The sequence below is a fragment of the Eptatretus burgeri genome, chromosome 2 (genome assembly GCF_056783735.1).
Source record: "Eptatretus burgeri isolate ZD-2024b chromosome 2, Ebu_testis_v1, whole genome shotgun sequence".
Classification (NCBI taxonomy): Eukaryota; Metazoa; Chordata; class Myxini; order Myxiniformes; family Myxinidae; genus Eptatretus; species Eptatretus burgeri.
The window spans coordinates 158,351,830-158,373,290 of NC_140962.1; the positions used below are offsets into that span (position 1 = coordinate 158,351,830).

Consider the following 21,461-nt stretch of genomic DNA (forward strand, 5'->3'; position numbering starts at 1 on the left):
GGGGTTGACTCTGTCATCGTTCTGAGGTCGGCAAAATGAGTGCCAGCTTGCTGGTATCCTCTGTCGGAGTGGCAACCCATCCAGGATTGTGCCCAATAGCCAAGGAGACTGCTCAAGCAGCACCAACGCTTTGTAAAAAGTATGGTCCCAATGGATGGATGGATGGAAGCAGAAACAAATTGGGGGGTCATCTGGGATCTGAATTTTATATGATACCTGTTATGGATTTTCATGAGTTTTTTTTTCCATTTGTAAGATTATTTGACGTTTTGTTTTCGGTGCTGTTACCTTCTATATTTACTGCAGTTGTACACAACGGCTGAGGGGATGGATTTTGATGTGAATGAATTTGTGGATAGAAAGGGGCTTTCAGTACAAGATGTAGAACAGTTACATAAGGTTGAGTTATGAGCTGTAGCTGATTATCTTGGGGTTAGTATGACATCCGGTATGAAAAAGTCATAGAGTGTTGCAATTATTGTCGGTCGCATTGGCTTAGAACCATGGATAAAGTTGAGGAGTGAAGCCTTGGAATTAGCCTGGACAGAAGCAGAATTTGACCACGAGAGGCACAATCATATCCACAATCACACCAGTGCTGCTTTCAAATCTATTGGCTTCATCTAGTTTTTCGCATTCAACCCAGGATGTTCCATAGGCCTCTCTCAGGGCAGCAAGGTAGTCTGCTTTATTACCTTTACGCATTGCAAAGCCACATGGGTGTTCCCTATCTGGGTCAAACAGTGAACTAGGATATCTGGTCCATTCATGGGAAAATGCATCAATCTTCTGTGTTTCATCCAAATTTTGAGCAAAGCACAAAGACCGCATGACATCCTCTTCTTCCTGATGGAGCTCCTTTTGTTTTGACTCTTTTGACACTGGCTTGCTTTTCTCCTGGAAGGTTTTAAGATGAAGGGGAATGACCTTAGCTGCATCATTCTCTTCTGCCAGCTTAAGTGCAGCAAGGCCTTTCTCTTTGGCTAACGCCAGTTCTGTGGAAGAGGCTACTTCGCCTGTTGCAATATTTGTCAGGGACTCACTAACACCACTCGTGAATGGATGAATGAACTTCTCACTAATGACCTTGATTATGTTGGAGACGCAGTTGTCCTCCTTCACGGATGAACCATTTATTGGCAGAACGTCATCCTTCATCATGTGGACCATTTCAAGGCTTTGTTGTGAGATTGAAGTAAGTTCAGGCAATGGCTTCAGATACTTGCTGATCGTTGCGTTGCTCCATCGCGCTTAGATAATTGTCAAAGACATCGACATCGAGTCGAAATGTGAGTTAACTCAATCATCAAAGGAAATGACACACAATGGTTCAATTACCAAAGAGTCATACCTGCTGCGTCGTTTGTGTTGCGTCGTTTGATAAACCTTTGACCCCTGGAGTTCAGTCATGGTGATTAATCCCATTGCGATGATCAGCATGGAGATTTTTACAGTTTCGGTAAATTGTCGAATTAGAGGGATCACTTCTCCATTACAGGGACCGAAAAATAATGTCGAATGTCAAAATAGCAGGGGCCGAATTACAGGGATCCGCGTTAACTCAAAAAACGTTAGTGCCATTCCGGACCAGTGTGTGTACTGGTAGAGGGGCACTGCATCAGTGACACAGTCGCGCTTCAAGAAATGGTAGCTACCCTGGCAGCTATGCTGCCATACGACCACCACCACCATACAAGAGCTCTTAGACAAACAACACACAAATTTTCCTCAGTTCGAACCTCAATCCCAAGCTGGAAGCACAATTCCAACCCCCAAAAAACACTATCTCTCAACTTCCAACCTCTGTTAGACAACATCCTATCCGATTCTGCATCGAAAGTGCCAATGTAGACAAGAGAACTATCCAGGCATATCCAAAACAATGCCTTCGCAGCCATTAAAAAATTGACCCCTCAGCATGATCAGAACTTATTATTGGGACTCCAACAATACCCTTTGGAAACGTCACCTATATTCTTCAACATCAACATCAATCACTGAACCATAAACCTCAAATCTATCCAACTCAAATTTCGTTCGAAGCATGTTTCACCTTTCCAAACAGAGACGAGGCGCACAAGCAAGCTGGCAGCACACACTCACCCACAAAGATCACTCTCTCTCACCTTTTCTGATCTGTGAGCTTGTGCCTCCCACCAGCTCACTGAACCATGCTCTTCAAGGTTGTAATGCTCCTTGCCCCGACTCGCCAAATTGAAGAAGAATTCTCGAAGTCATCAGTACAATTAAAACATTTAATTATTAAACAGAGAAAGCACTTTATTATGGGCATAGGAGATTCTGAACAGACAAACTCATTCTAGATCTCTCAAGTACAAATGGAGAATCTTTGGCTTTACATAGTTTTCAGTAAAACACAGTTTTTTATCATCTCTGGCACTCGCGCCAGCTTGTCTGGTCTTGACATCTTCCAGGCGCAGCTTATCTACGGGTCTCCATACAGCTCCAGCTTGACCTGGTTGATTGGTTGCAACATATATTTCAAATCCAGACATGTTAATCCTCTCCAAATGCAGAAAAACGCACAGAATGCTTGAATGACATCAAACGCCAACTCTAATGGTCATTAAAAACAAGTTTCCGTCTTTGTAGGTTAACGTCAGTCTGCTTCCCCCAAATTGGGAAGATATATTATCTTGAAGCGACTAGAGCTTCGTGAAAACATCTGGACATTTTCTTAAATCCACATTCCAACTTGCTTGTGTCTTTTATAAAAAAAATTCCTTTAGATAGCTTTAAGATAATAGGCAATTCTTCTTCTATTCAACTCACTGGAAAGTTCAACCTTTATAAAAGCTTAAATAGTCAAATCATCTTTCCATACAAAGGAAAAATATAATTATGTTAATTCCAAATGGATACATACTTCAAAAGAATCACATCATATCTGAGTGCATTTTATTTCAGGTTTCACATTTTCCATTTAATACCAAGTTTTAACTATCATCAATTTATTTCTTTTACCACCTTCAACCCCATTATGATAAAATGTATCTTCAGGTGGAAGAACCCATGGGGTAAAAAATCCAAAATTTGTGTGGTCTGAATCATGTCAAAAGGCTTTTGACAAATTGAAAGCATTCTGGCCAATGAGCCAGTGTTGGCTGCTCCCGATTTTGGGAAGCCGTATAACTTGGCTAAAGATGGAAGCGATCTTGGTGTTGGAGCGGTACTCTTTCAGGATGATGCGTCGGGTGTTGAAAAACCAGTAAGTTACTTCTTCAAAAAGCTGAACAAACATCAAAAAGGCCTATTCTACTATCGAGAAGTAGGCCTTAAGTCTGATTTTTGGCTCTTCAGCATTTTGAAATATATGTAAAGAATGGCTCAAACGATGTTGCAGTACCTACTTTTTTATTTTATTTTATTTTTTTGTATACCTTGGCGAGGCTCGTGTAAGGCTAACACACAACACACAGCAAGGGGGGCATGAGACAAGAGTGATGGGAGTGGGAAGGACAAGACAGGGGGCAACAGAGACATTAGGAGATCTGTGGAAGGGAGAGGGATGGGGTGGGGAACATGGGGAATATAAGATGGACATTACAGGGACTTTCGGGAAGGAAAGCAAGGAATTTGAAGGAGGTGGGCTTTGGTGGATTATCGGGAGTAGAAAAGATCAAGGATTTGGATGGGGGATGATAAGAGGTGTTGGTGAACAGCTGATTTGAAGGCCTGCAGGGAAGAGTGGGATTGAATATAGTCAGGGAGTTTATTCAAAAGGCGGGAAGAAAGAGGAATGAAAGAGTGAAGGTGAGCAGTGATTCGTGATTTTGGTAGTCTTACCAGAAGGGGGTTGTTGGCGGACCTTGAGCGCCCTGCGGAAATGTGGTGGGGACAAATCGCAGAGAGAGCAGGGGGGGAGGCGAGGCTGGAGAGGAGATGGTAGAAGACAGAAAGACCACCGACCAGCCTGCGGTGAGAGAGTGAGAAGCCCAAAGACTCAGCCTCATTGCGGGAGATGCTAATGATCCGAAATGCCTTGGTTTCCAAAGCGTGAAGCCGACAAAGGTGGGAAGCAGGAGCACCAGCCCAGAGGGGAGAGCAGTACTCCATTAAACTGCGGACAAAAGCTTTGTAAGTGGTCAGGAGCCCAGGTGGGCCGAGGAAGGACTTTGCACGACGAAGGATTCCCAGTCGGCGACTGTCTTTGGAGGCCAGGTTTGAAATGTGGCTTTTCCAGGAAAGGTCTTGGCAGATAGTGAGACCCAGAAGCTTGAAAGAAAGGAATTCTTCCAGAGGATTGTTGAGAAAGTCGATGGGGGGGTTTTCTGAATGGTCCTTTCGGAGAGACATCGTGAGAGTGTGAGATTTCTCCGGATTGAAAGACATGTTCCACGTGTTGGACCAGTTTGTTATTTTACCCAGATCTGCTGTGAACGAAGAAGCTGCTGCTTGCTGATCTGAGGGATGAACAATGGTACGGCAGAGGGAGGAGTCATCAGCAAAGAGATATAGAGGAATTTCCAGAGAGTCGGAGAGATCATTGATGAAAACCAGAAAAAGAACAGGGCCCAGAACGCTACCTTGAGGAATTCCTGCCTGGACTGGAAGAGGGGATGATAGAACTCCATTTAGGGCCACACGTTGACTTCAACAGGAGAGGAAGTCTGTCAGCCATGAGGGGAGATGGCCTTGGCTACCAGATGAAGAGAGTTTGGTGAGCAGGGCAGGGTGCCAGACCTTGTCAAAAGCATGTGATATGTCCAGGGATACGGCTCGGATTTCATGTCTGGCATTAAGGACCTCCATCCATTGTTGGGAGAGCATAAGCAGCATATCCAGGGTAGAGTGACCTGGTCTGAAACCAAATTGATGATCGGAAATCAAGCCATTGGAGAAGAGGAAGGATTTAATGTCGAAGCGATGATAGATTCCATAACCTTGCTGATGATTGGGAGAAGGCTGATTGGTCTGTAGTTGCAGGGATCTGTTTTTGCACCATTTTTATGCAGGGCAGTAATGTTTGCTGATTTTCAAGCAGATGGCAGATGACCTTGAGCAAATGAGAGGGTGAATTGAACAGAGAGGGGGTGAGAAAGAGCAAAAGAGCAGGTTTTTAGGACACATGGGCTGATGCCATCTGGGCCGGTTGCAGAATCTGAGTCAAGGTTTGACAGCAAACTCTCCTCCTTATCAGGAGAAAAGGACACAGAGTCCAGGGCCAGTTGGGTGTGACTGGGTATGGTGGGTAGAGAAAGCGAAGGGTTTTGGACACAATATTTAGCTGCAAACACCGAGTTTAGGCATTCAGCCTTTTTACGAGTGGTATCAGCAGTGTGGCCATTTGAGGTGAGGGAGGGGATGGAGCGGGAACATACACCAGAAACAGATTTGATTACATTCCACCAGGATTTTGAGGAGGGAGAGAGGTTTGAAAGTTCAGACTTGAGCTTAGAAAGATGTTGTTTTCTGGCTCTCCTGAGGGTAGATACACACTTGTTCCGAGCTTTATGGAAGGAACTGAGATTACCCTCAGTTGGGTTTGCTTTCCATGAGGCAAAGGCAAGTTGTTTCAGGACAACTGCTTCGCCACAAGCTTCAGTAAACCAAGGGCGGGAGGAAGGGTGGGACAACTGAAGACGAGAGGGGATAAATCTGTGCATGAGGGAGAGCAAGTTTCTTTGAAAGAATTCCCAGGATGAGTTGATGTTGGAGAAAGTAGCGATAGGAGACCAGTCTGTAAGTTTGATGGCTGCTTGGAGACCCTGCCAGTCTGCTTGAGTGAAATGCCAGACTCGACGGCTGTGAGGTGGTTCTCTGATAACAGCCAGAGAGATGTCCACTTTGACAAGGACGTGGTCAGAAGAACCGAATGGACCGGAGGAAGAGCAGCAGATATTTTCAGGGAAATTTCTCAAAATCAGATCCAGAAGAGATGGAGTACCATTGGTTGAGATCCGGGTCGGGAAGTTGACCGATTGAGTCAGTCCCAATGAGTCGCAGAAAACTTTTTCTGAAGTGCCATGACAGGTGAGAGAGGTACCCACACCTAGCCAACTGGCATGATGACAATTGAAGTCGCCACATATGAGGAAGATAGAGTTTGAATGAGAAGATAGAAGTTGGTCCATGTTTTCGGATAGTGAGGTGTAGATGGAGTCATCACTGTTAGGTGGCAGTACACATATAAACATGAGGGGGGAGTGGAGGGGAAGCCCTAGCCAGAGGTATTTCTGGGGGTGGGGTGTGGGGGAGTGAGGGCAGTGCATGGAGTGTTAGGAATAGAGTCTTTGATGAAGAGAGCAACTCCTCCACCAGGACGAGGCTCAGGTCTGTCATACCGGAGGAGGGAGTAGCCAGGGAGAGATACTTGGGAGTCAGACACGTCTTGGGGGAGGAAACTTTCTGTTAGGCAGATTATGTCTGGTTTGTCAGTTGCAACCTGTATGGAAAGATCTGAAAGGTTTGAGCGAAGGCCCCGGATATTTGAGGTCCATACTTTTAATTAAGAGGGAGGGGAGAAGGCTTTGGGTGCAGGGGGTTGGAGTGGAGGGAGGGTAGGACAAGGGATGGGGGGGGAGGAGGGTTGTTGGAGTGTAGGGGATTGCAGTATAGCTAGGGGAGGGGGCCGGATGAGGAGAAGAAAAGGCTCTGTGGTGCTGGGGAAGAGGGGGGACAAGAAAGGGGGAAGAAGGCAGTTAAGGATTTGAGGTGGTGGAGTGAAGAGATAGAGGTGAGAGGGCAGTGGAAGGAGGCAGCTTTGTGGATGAGAGGGAGGGGAAAATTTGAGAAGGGTGAGTGAGGAGGGTGAATGGTGGGAGAAAGGTGAGGGGGGAGTTTTGGAGAGAGGTGAGAGGGAGGCTTTGAGGGAGAAGAGTGTGATGGTTGCTTTGAGAGTGAGGGATGAGAGAGGTGAGTTGGCACTGAAATTGGAAAAAAAAGTATGGTTGATGGAAAGCGAACATTTATAGCAAACTGGGTTTTTTTAAGTTTTAGGTCAGAGATGCGAGAGAGATGTGACTGACGATAATCCTCTGTTTTTTTCTGGAGAAGTTCAAGATGACGAATCACCGCCTTTTCCGATGGGGGCTTTTGGTACAACCGTACCCCTTGAAAATTGTACATATTTTGGGTTGAGATAATGTCACGGCAGATGCTCTATCTTGAGCTTAAGATAATTTCATGCACATGTATATAAGACCTGACACCTGCAAATGTCAACAAGATGTAGCTGTTTGTTTACTGCACCATTTATGCTATGCCGAGATTAATCTGCCTTTGTAAAAATGAATGCCAACCTTTCTCAAAGGAAACTTTTATTGAGGTGAAGTTTCCTTCTTTATGGGGAGGGTGGGGGGGGGAGGGGTTACGGTTTGTGACCTTCCTTTTCCTCTATATCTTTTCCTCTATATCTCTTCCTCTATATCTTTTCCTCTTCTCCCCCCCCCCGAGTTCGACCAAATGGTTCCGCCCATGGGTATAAAACCTGCAATTGGCTGTGAGGCAAGGTGGGAACCAGGAAGTTGATGCAGAGGAGGAGAGGGTGGCCATTTTGAGGAGGGCTCATTGTTGAGTGCCTTTTTCTGGTTGGAGTTCCCATCTGCAGTATCTTTATCAGAAGGTTGTCTTTGGTAGAACCGTTATTGCAGTATCTCTACCTTGCAGACTATGTTGGGGCCTACCCGGGGTCGGGCTGCATTGAATGCTGTGCTTCCTCCAGCTCTTGCGGCAGCTCCTCCAATTCGGATCCCTGATCTTGCCTCGAGTTTGGTACTGGAGGATACGATGCTGCTCACATACATAATGTCTGGGTCTCTCCTCTACTGACAGTTTTAGGACCATTGGAATGCAGGTCCTTTCTTGGAACTGGCTGAATTCCAAAGAGGTTCCATCCGATAGTTTGCGAGGAGAAGTTGTTTAAGTCAAATGTCAAATGTTAAATGTACAGGCAGACGGAGGGACACTGGGACCCACTCTGAGCTTATTTTGGGGAAATAAACTCACAATTGGTGCAGTTGGCATACATCCAAAAATAATTTAAATCATAAAAAACATGTATGACGCAACACAATGCACAATCATGATAGGAGGACAACTAACAAAGTGGTTCAAAGTGAATGTCGGCGAAAGACAGGGTTCCAATTTGTTGCCGACTCGGTTCAACATACAGTATTGGTCATGAAGGAGTTAAAAATTTGGATCCGAATCCTCACCTCACTGACACCTTTTCAGTAGATGTCTGGTATGCAGATGACACAACAATTGTGGATGCAGTCTTTGATAATCAAGAGCTTGCTACAAAGGAACTTGTCAGTGCTTGCAAGAAATGGAGATTGAAAAATCAACGAAAATAAGTGCAAATTAATGATACCCTGGAACAGAATCATTGAAGTCAATGGCCACCAATTGAACATGTGATTCTTCACCGTTTCGGTGGTACAGGTAAAAGGTACAGAAACGGATCCCCTTAACAACACACCCATGAGCTCACTTGCAATTAGCAAGGTATTGGCATCCATCATCCTTCCTTATATCCAACAGCCTCCTCTCAGATCATCAGTTTGGATTCAGGCAGATCACTCTACCTTGGATATGCTGCTTCTACTCACCAAAAATGGATGGAAGGCATCGGTGTCAGACATGACATCAGGTCCATCTCTCTGGACATATCTCGTGCTTTTGAGTGTCTGGTGTCTTGCCTTCCTCTGCAAACTCTGTTTGTCTCTGCCTCTGCCTTAAAGACCCTTAATATCCTAAAGAGCAATTAGGACCCTTATGATCCTTCAGACCCCTTTTCCCTTTTAAACCTTTTATACCTCTTCGACACTATAGACACCTTTATATCCCTTCACCTTTTCGACTTTTTATACCGTACTGACCCATAGAACCTTTCGACCTTTACACACCATAAGTCCCTTTTGTCCCTTTAGACCTTAACACCATGTTGACCCATTGCACCCTTCAGATAGATTTTAGACAACTTGGATCCTTGACCATTTTGAGGCTTAGACCACTTGACCTTTTTGCCTCAAAAAGGCAAAAATCACCGAGTCGATGTGACCCCCCTTTTTGCCCCTTTTGACATGCTTGAGACATTAAACTCTTTTGACCTCTTCAACACTAATATTGAAGCATACCCTTTAGACCTTGAGACCATCTCGTACCTTTTATGCACCCACCACACAAACATCTCGAGTCTTCTTACAAAATACAGACTACACAGGGTGTTCCAAAAAGACCCAGACGATTTTTGTTGATGTATTTATAACCACAAATGATACAAGGATACCCTTTTGTTTATATGATACAGAAACTCATAACGTTTTGTTCACACCATCAATACACTGAAGTGTATGTGAGCTCCGTTTGTCGCGCGCAGGACATCAGGGTGGTACATGAGTTCTTGCCATGTTTGGCTCGGCATGTTTGCGTCCACCAGTGCACATGCAGCTGTGATCAGAGAACAAAGGTCCTGCAGGTTTGCCACCTTGGTGTTATAAACAACATTTTTGACAAACCCCCCAGAAAAACGTCAAGGGGTTCATGTCTGGTGATTGTGGGGCCCAGGTGGTTGGTCCGTCTTGGCCAATCTCGAACGACAAAGGCCCAATGAGTGGGAGCACCGTCCTGTTGAAAAATGATATCGGGTTGCAGGTCTTCAATCTGTGGGAAGGGGAATCCCTCCATCATGTTCTTGTCAATTGTTGGGGTCACTGTATCCTCTGCAAAGAAAAATGCATGCACCAAGTGGTCATGGAGAAGACCACACCACACATTGACCTCTGGACTATCGCGTATGTGTACAATGACCACGTGGGTGTTTTCAGAGCGGCAGATCCCCACATTGTACCGGTTACCCTTCCCTGATACATGATAGCAAGCTTCACCTGTAAACATGACCTTTTTCAGGTAATCTTCATCATCGTCTATTCAATTCCAAGACAAATGCCCGGTGTTTGTGTCCATCATTTGGTTTGAGTTCCTGTAGAATCTGCACCTTGAATGCATAAAATTTCAGGCTTTTATACAAAATCCTGTGCACAGTGGTGGTTGGTAGTTCCAGTTCTCTGGATGTGCATTGGATTGATTTTCTGGGACTCTGTTGAAATAATTCACACACTTGTTCAACATCTGCTGCACTTGTGCTTGATCGACCAGTACTTTTCTGTTTCTGACAACTTCCAGTCTTCTGAAACCTCTTGTACCACTCTCTGATACTCGTCTGCGATGGCGGATTCCTTCCATACCTTGTCCGGAAATTACACTGAACTTGCATGTCGGATCTCGTCTCGACGAACCATTCGACACACTGAGTTCTCTCCTGTGAAGTCGCCATTTTATTTTACATTAAACCACCAAACCTGAAAATAAAGAAAACTTTTCGAGTTTTTGTATCATACAAAACAAAGGGTGTCGTCGTTTCATTAGTGGAACAAAATATATTAACAACTAAATTTGTCCAGTTTTTTTGGAACACCATGTACTTATTTTCAGAAAGTAATGTGCAAACACGAAAACACATACGTGTGTGTGTTTTCAATATAAACACACACACACACACACACACACACACACACACACACACACACACACACACACACACACACACACACACACACACACACACTCGACATTACACTCGCACAATCCTCTTAATTGTACAGTATCGGCTATTTCTGAATATAATATATTTACCTCCACCATCAAAGGTGAAGGAAGTCATGTTTTCATCCCTTTCTGTTGGGTCGCCGAAATCGGTGACCCTTATTGTCAGTAATTTCTGTCTGTTTGTTTGTTTGTTCGTTTGTCATCAGCATAATTGGTAGTAAACATGGGCTGATTTTGACTAAACTCGGGTGGAAGGTGCATCTTATGACCAAGTGCTTTGGAAATTGTGATGGTTGCGAGGGATGCTTTGGTTCCCGAGCAACAGCCGAAAAACCTTCAAAATCGGTACCGTTATCGCAAAAGCTCCAAGACGGTTGAACCGAATCGAATGAATCTTTACATGCTTATAGACCGTAATGAGTACTACAACTTGGCTCATTTGCATAATGACCTATCTCGAGTAGGTCGGGGGTCAAAGGTCAATAAGTACATTTTTTTGGCGAAATTACCATTCAAGGCACCCTTGCTCCTACACGGATTAACCGATACGAATGAAAGTTCATAGGTACATAGTACTCAATGAGTACTACAACTTTCTTTCGGGACCTATTGACCTATCTCGGCTAGGTCAGGGGTCAAAGGTCAATGAGTGCAATTTTCGGGCAAAATGGCCATTCAAATCCCTCTTGCTCCAACACGGGTGAACCGATACGAATGAAAGTTCATAGGTACATAGTACTCAATCAGTACTACAACTTTGCCTCAGGACATGTTGACCTATCTAGGCTAAGTCAGGGGTCAAAGGTCAATGAGTGCATTGTCCGGGCAAAATGACCATTCAAAGCCCCCTTGCTCCTACATGGTTTAACCGATTCGATTGCAATTTCATAAGTACTTAGTACTAGATTAACTCAGATCAGGGATCAAAGGTCATCGGATGCTTGGTGACCCATGGCCGCCTACCGGCTTGTCTGTTTGTTTGTGTACAGGATATCTCAAAAAGGTTGTGGACGGATCCGGATGAAATTTTGTGGACAGGTTCGGTGTGTGACAAGGATGAACTGATTAGATTTTGGTGAAGATCCGGATCTGGATCCGAGTACGAGAATTTTTAAAGTGATTCTTCACCATTGGGAGATAGGGCCAAATGATATATTGCACGATATCTCAAAAAGTTGTGAACGGATTTGGATGAAACTTGGTGGGCATGCTAGTAGTGTGAGAAGGAAGAATTCTTTCGATTTTGGTGAAGATCCGAATTCAAATCCGGATAGGAGAATTATTTAATTTTGAAGTTATTTTTCACCATTGAGAGATTGGGCCAAAAACGATGTAGTACTGCATCGCATGATATTTCAATCATTTAATGGGCCCGATATGATCTTGTGGATCAGTCATTGTGGTGGAGGTATGTGCTCTACCAAGTGCCCTCCGAGTTTTACTCTGAATCTAACTTGTGTACCAAACTCGAAACGAACTCTCAGCCCAACATTCACCCATTCATGAGTGAACAAACATTACATGGGGTAAAGTGTTCCACACGTGACGAGACAAGGTCCCCCAATCTCTCTGGTGGAGGTGAAGTAATTCTGTTTCACCAAGTGATCAGTAAAAGATAACCTTATGATTACACTCGTCAACAGAGCATTTCCCAGAATGCTGTTCTTTTCGATTCTGGGATCCCATCCAGTCCTGTTGCACATCTTGTGAGTTTGGTGAATGTCCATTTCTCTGAATGTGTTTCATGGTGGTTAAACATCTGCGGTATCCATGGTTGGGGACACGTCGATATTGTACAAGGCGGATTTAATTTAAATGTCCAGGACAACACGGTGTATGAAATGAAGTTTTTCTAACTCATTCTGATATTGTTTATATTTTCTTCTTGAACAGGGAAAGCTCAAGAGAAGTTGAAGAAGGAGTTGTTGAAGAACTTCAGGATAATCCAAGACTACAACGCCTCACCAGGAGAGAGTACGAGACTTGAAGATCGCTTTGTGGAACCGGTAATTGTGAAGAGTGAACGAGGGATTGAAGATGAACCTCAAGAGCACGAGATGATGACAACAAGTGGAAAGTACAATCTCAAGAAGATTAAAGAAGATCGGGTCTCCATGGAAGACTTGTTTGAACAAAAGGAGTCTTCCATGCAGCGAGTGACCAAGGTGGTGATGCTTGCTAGTCCTGGAATAGGAAAAAGCATGCTTTGTAAAAAGATCGTTGTTGATTGGGCAGAAGAGAAGGAAAAGATGAAAAACAAATTTGATTTTGTGATTCTTTTGAAATGTAGGAACTTGAACCACATATCAACGAAAACCACTCTGAAGGAGATTCTCCTGAACGAGTATCCCTCTTTGAAGGAGGTTGTTGATGATTTGATGGAAAATCCTTCCCGGGTCCTCCTCGTTCTTGATGCTCTGGATGAGATGAAACACCCTCTAGATTTTAACAACGTTTGTAAATCTCCACAAGAAGAAAACAAGGTTGGTTCCATCATCACAGGACTTTTACAGGGCACTCTTCTGGGACATGGAACTGTACTGGTGACAACAAGACTCGTGGGTCTACAATGGCTCCACCATGTACATTATGATCCCAAATGTACTTGTAAGGTTGAGATTGTAGGATTCTCTCAAGAGAAAACTGAGGAGTTTTTTCAGAAGTTTTACAGAAACGAGGATAAAGCAAAGCGGGTTCTCCATCACCTATCAGAAAATGAGGTTTTATCATCTCTTTGCTTTAATCCAGTTTTCTGCTGGATCACTGCAACCTGTCTCAGCAGGTACTTTGATTCCCAGGAAGGGAGAACACAAGACCCTGGACCCAAAACGATGACTGAACTTTTCTCTCTTTACCTTCACTTGCACTTGCAGCATCATGGGGGGGAATCCATCACCAGCTCTCCAGATTCACTTCTTTGTCTCTGCCGTTTGGCATTTCATGGAGTGAAGGAAAGAAAAATCTTGTTCAGTGAAGAAGATTTTAAGAGTGAAGGCATCACACAATCAACAGCATCACTGCGATTCCTGCATAAGATATTACCTGGAGCCACGAACAGCAGAGGGAAGAGAGGAGAAGGAATCACAAAACCACATCCGGCATTTCTTTCTGAGGTTTTCCTGAAGACGGAAGTTGAAAGTGTTTGCCATTATGAATTCTTCCACCTGACTGTGCAGGAGTTTTTTGCAGCACTCTACTTCCTCTTACCTCAATGTGAAGAGTCTGTGGATGAAGTGTTTGAGAAATCCAAGAACAGAGGTGATCGGTTTAAGATTGTTCAGCAGTTCCTCTCCGGTCTCTTCGCTGATAAACCGAGAGATACCCTTGGGAAACATTTCAAATTATCAACAAAACAAAAACAGAAAATCCACTCCTGGCTCGAAGAAAACAAACAGAGAGATTTGAATTGTTTCCACTGTGTGTACGAGCTCCAGGATGTGGAACTTACCAAAACCATGATGGAGGATGTGGAGTTTGAAAATCTCACAAAGAACATGACCTCTCCTTTGGACTGCACCGTGGTGGTTTACGCTCTTCAAACAGCAAACAAACCCGTGGACTCATGGAGGGTCGAACTCGGCTCCACGGATCGCACACAAAGGATGAGGATTCTCTCTCCAGCCTTCCCTCTGTGTGAAAAGCTCCAGTGAGTTATTTTTCTCTTGTTTCCACCAAACTGTCCGTTCTCCCAATCTCCACATGAGTTTCACTCATTAAAACCCACACTTCCATCACGTGATTTGCAGATTGATTTGTATAAAGATTTGTATTTATTCTCCAACAGTTATCCGTACTTCATTCCGTGTATCCAGACAGTAGACAGTCCAGGCTCATTTAATTTTCTTCATAATGAACAACATGTTTATTAAGTTTTCATTTTTCTACATTTCCTTCTCTTCTTACCTTTTTGTTTTGTTCAGAGAGAATCTTCCCATGAATATTGGTGTGGTGATCAATTTTGATCTGAATACAAATTAACGGATTATATTAAATGGGTTTTTGATTAATTTAATTTTGTACAAAACATTGAAATCACAGAATGGGGTCAAAGGTTAATGTTGGAGTTGTTTGTCCGTCACATTCCACCCTCCAAGGATGCTGCTAATGCATCCCTTGTACATTATGAAGAGAGGGATCACACTGACTTGGTGAGTCTCCATTTGTAGATTGTTTGTTTTATGAAGAGAGGGATCACACTGACTGGGTGAGTCTCCATTTGTAGATTGTTTGTTTTATGAAGAGTGGGATCACACTGACTCGGTGAGTCTCCATTTGTAGATTGTTTGTTTTATGAAGAGTGGGATCACACTGACTTGGTGAGTCTCCATTTATATGTTTCAGAAGGTGTTGTGGAGTCCTCGCAGGACTCAAACTATCAATCTCCATCTCGGTAAAGATCACGTTTCAAGGACCAAGTTCTGTAGTTTTGTTTTTCTCGTATTTTTGTTCCAAGGGTTCTGTTCAGGATCATCACTGAACCACGGACATTCTCTAATTGTATCTTATTTAAAGTATTATTCATCGGTTTAATTTCAAAATATCATTGAGGTTCTTCTTCATCACTCCCATTTCTCCAACCCACTGGTACAATGTCCATGGTCTTCATCTTGAGGTCATTTTGACTTCGTTTTCTCGATCCTGGTATTTCATCATTTTCCTGATTTCCATGTTATTTCGACCAAAGTCGCTGGTACTGAAACCTTGATTAACAATACCATCTTTTCCTTTTGGTACCTGAGTACGATGTCCATTCACAATGCTTTGTTTGCCATGTTCACCCTTGATGGGAAGGTGAGATTGTCCAAGAGTACTCTGTCATCGTTTTCAACACCATGTTATCATATCACGTGAACACCATGTTTTCATAACACACGAACACCATGTTTTCATTACACACGAACACCATGTTTTCATAACACACGAACACCATGTTTTCATAACACACGAACACCATGTTTTCATTACACACGAACACCATGTTTTCATTACACACGAACACCATGTTTTCATTACACACGAACACCATGTTTTCATAACACACGAACACCATGTTTTCATAACACACGAACACCATGTTTTCATTACACACGAACACCATGTTTTCATTACACACGAACACCATGTTTTCATTACACACGAACACCATGTTTTCATTACACACGAACACCATGTTTTCATTACACACGAACACCATGTTTTCATTACACACGAACACCATGTTTTCATTACACACGAACACCATGTTTTTTAATTTCACGTGATCATCATGTTTTCATCCCGTGAACACCATGATTTCATAACACGTGAACACCTTGTTTTCATAACACGTGAACACCATGTTTTCATAACACGTGAACACCTTGTTTTCATCACGTGAAGACCATGTTTTTTCATTACACACGAACACCATGTTTTCATAACACGTGAACACCTTGTTTTCATATCACGTGAACACCTTGTTTTCATAACACGTGAACACCTTGTTTTCATAACATGTGAACACCATGTTTTCATATCACGTGAACACCATGTTTTCATATCACGTGAACACCTTGTTTTCATAACACGTGAACACCATGTTTTCATAACACGTGAACACCTTGTTTTCATATCACGTGAACACCATGTTTTCATAACATGTGAACACCTTGTTTTCATATCACGTGAACACCTTGTTTTCATAACACGTGAACACCATGTTTTCATAACACGTGAACACCTTCTTTTCATCACGTGAAGACCATGTTTTTTCATTACACACGAACACCATGTTTTCATAACACGTGAACACCTTGTTTTCATATCACGTGAACACCTTGTTTTCATAACACGTGAACACCTTGTTTTCATAACATGTGAACACCATGTTTTCATATCACGTGAACACCATGTTTTCATATCACGTGAACACCTTGTTTTCATAACACGTGAACACCATGTTTTCATTACACGTGAACACCTTGTTTTCATATCACGTGAACACCATGTTTTCATAACATGTGAACACCTTGTTTTCATATCACGTGAACACCTTGTTTTCATAACACGTGAACACCATGTTTTCATAACACGTGAACACCTTGTTTTCATCACGTGAAGACCATGTCCTTACACTCTGTGGGGGATGTCAATCACATATTTAGTGAGAGAGAGTTGGATTGTTGGAGTACACAGTGTTGAAGAGTGATGGACAGGAAACAGGATCGGCAGTTCCTCAGCAGTCTCGGGTGAACTCTGCTTGACAAAGCAATGACCGTGTTTGATGTGAAAATACCGGATCATTCATTAGAAGTTCAGTTGTTATGATGAAGGACTTGGTATCCTGCATGATCCCTCATCCAAAGCTGAATGTTGAGAATTTTTAGTACATTTTTCTGTCCAGCAAAGGTCCTGCCTGTTGACGAGATCCAGGAGTTTTATGATTTCTGCATTTACATTGTTCTTCCCTCTCCCCACCCCCACCCCCCACCACCCCCTCCAACTGTGTAACAACTTCCACATTCTCTTCAATCTCATTCCTCACTCCAGGTCTTCAAAACAGCTGTTCACCACCATCTTAGATCGTCCCCAATCCAAAACCATGATCTTTTATACCCTTCACCCCCTCCCCACACCCCACCCAAATCGCTCCTCCTTCCAAATTTCCAGTTTTTCTTCCTGAGAATTTCCTTCTGTATCCATCTTTTCCACCCCATCCATCCTCTCTTGCCCCCCCACCCCCAACCACCCCACCCATTCCTTCCCCACCCATTGTTTGTCCAAGCCTCCCTCCATCTTGGTGTTTCGCCCTCTCTCAACTGTTCCTTTTGTCCTGTTGTGTCCTGCTCCGTTCAGTATACTCATTCTAACTCTTCCACGAGCCTCGACTATGTTAACAAAAAAACCCTATATTTTCCTGTGGATGAATGTGAAAGTAAATTACTGTTTTCTACTTCCCATTGTAAAGACAACGTTAAGATTTGAGACTGGTCTGGATTGTATGAAACAAGCAAAGGATCCCTCCTTACGGAAGGGGTAAATCCCCCATTTTTATGATGTCCATGGGGTATTTTGTTATGACTTGTAATACCGGCTTCCACCAGGTGCTGCTATCCAATACATTCACATCGAGAGAATTGGGGTCGTCCTCCAACCCCAAACCACCGGGACTATTAAAAAACGTTAACCCCCTTAAGCCTTCCCTTGAACCCCACGAGTCCCAAAACCAGTTTTCAATTATGTCTGGACGGCCATTTAGGAATCCATCGAAGTTAAACAAAGATGCAGAAACTTTTAATTTATATTTTATTGGATTACTTTTTCGAGGCTCGTGGAGGAAGGATAATTCAGGAGGTCACAAATCGTATCAGGACGTCAAAGAATGAAAAGAACATTCGAAATGGGGAATGGGGTAAACACACCACCTGCAGAGCTGATGGAGAAAATAGAGGGAAACTTTTACCCAAGAAAGATCAAAGTTCATGGCTGATTGTGAGACCCAAAGGTTTGAGTGACTGAACTTATTCAAGATGAATGTTAATAATGCAGATGCAAGAGGAAACCACAAATCTAAGTTGGCATATCAAAGCCAGTCACTGACTGGAAATCCTCCATCATGCAAAATCCTTCCTTTGCACACCTGAACTCTGATCCAACTACAAAACCTTCATCCGCAGCTTAATGGAGTAATGCTCTCCCCCTGGACTGGCGCTCCTGCCTCACGTCTTGCTTTGCTTGATGTTGAGGAAACCAAGGCCTTTAAAATCATTGGTGTGTCCTGTGATGAATCTGAACATTTGTGTCCATCACTTTCACATCACAAATGGGTCGGTGATCTTTGTCTTCAATCACCTTCTTTATGTCAACCACCCTCTTCTTTTTCCCAATTTCCTCGTGTTTTCCACACAAGCCTTTCTGGACCTGTGAGGACAGCCTGGAGAGATGTGCACTGCACTCACCTTAAACTGTCTAGCCTGGGTTCGAATGTGCATCGGCACAGCTGCGCTCCAGCAAATGATGTTACCCACAGCCGCGTGCTGCATCCATAAGAAGAAGAAGAAGAGGAAGAAGAATCCTTTTGTGCACATTTTAATAATGTCTCCATCTGCAGTCCCAACTCACTCTCCACCTTCTCTATCTCTACAGGTTTGATCAGCAGTCTATTGGTGATGAAGGTTTGGAGATTCTGATGAAGTCCCTGGTGAGCAAACCAAACAGACTGAAAGAACTCAGGTGAGTTCCTGTATCTCGTTCAGATGAGTACCTGTGTATCGTTCAGATGAGTTCCTGTATCTTGTTCAGATGAGTACTTGTGTGTCGTTCAAATGAGTACCTGTGTATCGTTCAGATGAGTACTTGTGTATCGTTCAGATGAGTACTTGTGTATCGTTCAGATGAGTACCTGTGTATCGTTCAGATGAGTACCTGTGTATCGTTCAAATGAGTACTTGTGTATCATTCAGATGAGTACTTGTGTATCGTTCAGATGAGTACCTGTGTATCGTTCAGATGAGTACCTGTGTATCGTTCAGATGAGTTCCTGTGTATCCTTCAGATGAGTTCCTGTGTATCCTTCAGATGAGTTCCTGTGTATCCTTCAGATGAGTTCCTGTGTATCCTTCAGATGAGTTCCTGTGTATCGTTCAGATGAGTTCCTGTGTATCCTTCAGATGAGTTCCTGTGTATCCTTCAGATGAGTTCCTGTGTATCCTTCAGATGAGTTCCTGTGTATTGTTCAAATGAGTACCTGTGTATTGTTCAGATGAGTACCTTTGTCTTCTTCAGATGAGAACCTGTGTCTTCTTCAGATGAGTACCTGTGTATCGTTGAGATGAGTTCCTGTGTATCCTTCAGATGAGTTCCTGTGTATCCTTCAGATGAGTTCCTGTGTATCGTTCAGATGAGAACCTGTGTCTTCTTCAGATGAGTACCTGTGTATCGTTCAGATGAGTACCTGTGTCTTCTTCAGATGAGTACCTGAGTATCGTTCAGATGAGTAACTGTACAATCCTCGTGTTTTGTGTTTCTTGTGCTCAAAGGATGATTTGTTCATTCCGAGTACAAAGTTCATAAAATGTCTCAGTTTGGTTTTCCCAAAGTTTAATGAAACAAATAATTTGTGGATTCAACGTGGAACCTTCAACATGTTTGAAAGTATCAGTTTTATTATTTTACTGAGAGATAAACCTTCATTGACAACCTTCTGTCATGATTATTAGTGCCTGACTCGTTTCACCAGAGAGAGGTTTGCTCTCTGCCCGTCTGACGGGGTTTCAGGACGTTTCGTCAATTTTTCACAGTTCTGCCCTTTTTGGACTGAGAAAAGATCTCCTCTTGTACATGGGTCAGTGTTCAGCTTGCCTGACTCCACCCCAATATAATCATGTGCCGCCATTGTGTGAAGAAGCACAGATTGTGAGGCCTCGGGCCTTATCCCTGGGTATTAGTCCGTGGTCCAGCGCAATCGGACTGATCCCAGGGATATAAACACGATGTATTATACGTGTACATCAGCCGTGTGTATGTTTTTGTTTGATGTGTGTCCATCGGATTATTTTTATTATGAAATGGTCAAAGCCGAGAAGTGAACGAAACATGGTGGGTTGGAAGGTTTCTCCTTCTGTTGTTATCCTCATTGTCTTTATGGGTTTCTCGTCTACAAAATATATCAGGAAATGAAAATTGTTTTTTCTTTAATTTTGCGGAATGAACCTCAACACAGTGGGTTGGAGAGTTTCTTCTTCTTCATTTTTGTTCCGGTATCGGCTCGAGCGTGCGTTACACGCAAACACATTTTTATATCCCAAACATTCATTGGGACTGGCAGGGGACACATATTGCAACGCAATTCTTGCTCTTGTTAAATTGACTTTTTATCTTCATTATGAATCCCATAATCTTTATCATTATCCTATTCCACTCCACGTTTTGGAATAAAACAACACACTGTCACCTCTGGTTACAGATCCCTCTCTTTACCCTCAAATCCTCCCGAACTCCGCCATAATGCACGTGATCTTGTATTAACCCCTTCCTGGTTGAAATCGCCAAATCCAGACTCACCACACACCGTGATTCTTTTGTTCCTCTCTCTGACATATGTGGAACAGACTTCTCGAGGTCCATCAATCCCACTCTTTCCTGCAAGGCTTCAATCAGGTGGAGCAACACCATCTCATGTCATCCCCCATCTCTCCCCCCTGATCGTTATTACCCCCATTAGTCCCACATAACCCAACCCTTTGCACATTACTGTGTTTCCTTCCCTCCTCTCTGGTTTCTTTAGTGATGAATTTATACTTTTCGTGTCTACCTGTAATCACACTTCAACACAGTAGGTTCGAACCTTTGTACCCTTGTTATCCTGCTCATCCATGACCTTCATGTTTGTATCAAAAACAAAAACCTGTTGATCTGGATATGAAGGTGATCGTCCAGCAGCCATTTCTCATATGAAGCCAAACAAGGAAATTCGTTCAACACCCCCTTCAGAAAAAGTTTGACTTGACACGGTGGTAGAATAGACCCTGTAGAACACCTCCAGGTAGTATGGGGTTTCAAATTGTGGTATCATTAAAATTCTACAGGCCATTATACATACCAAGGGTACTTACCAAGAGGGTCACTGTGGGCGAGCAAAATTTAGGGGGAGGGGTAACGTAAACGTGAATCTCTTTCTCTTGACCCAACCAATTTTCAATATTGAGGTATCATTGGCTTCCTTTTATAATCCTCGATCAGAGTATGTACAGTTATTTGAAAACGGCCTTTGCCATGGCATCAGCAAAGCTGAAATATCACACTAATTCAAACTTTCTGACATTTTTGATTGTGTTCTCATATGAAGGTGAACGGTGTTTCTCAATTACTACTGGTTTGTATACATTTTGGAAATCAAACGGTTAAGAAAG

General features: G+C 43.2%; 1 protein-coding gene across 26 annotated transcripts in view; it reads left to right on the forward strand.

The window, feature by feature from the left end:
* The window catches only part of LOC147033690 (NACHT, LRR and PYD domains-containing protein 12-like), a 1,146,930-nt gene that overhangs the window by 470,178 nt on the left and 655,291 nt on the right, over positions 1 to 21,461 (forward strand). For all 26 annotated transcript variants that reach the window (XM_085871777.1, XM_085871800.1, XM_085871791.1 and 23 more), the window contains 2 exons: positions 12,466 to 14,218; positions 18,697 to 18,783. In XM_085871777.1, the coding sequence (XP_085727903.1) occupies positions 12,466 to 14,218; positions 18,697 to 18,783 (1,840 nt within the window). The remainder of the gene's footprint in view (positions 1 to 12,465; positions 14,219 to 18,696; positions 18,784 to 21,461) is intronic.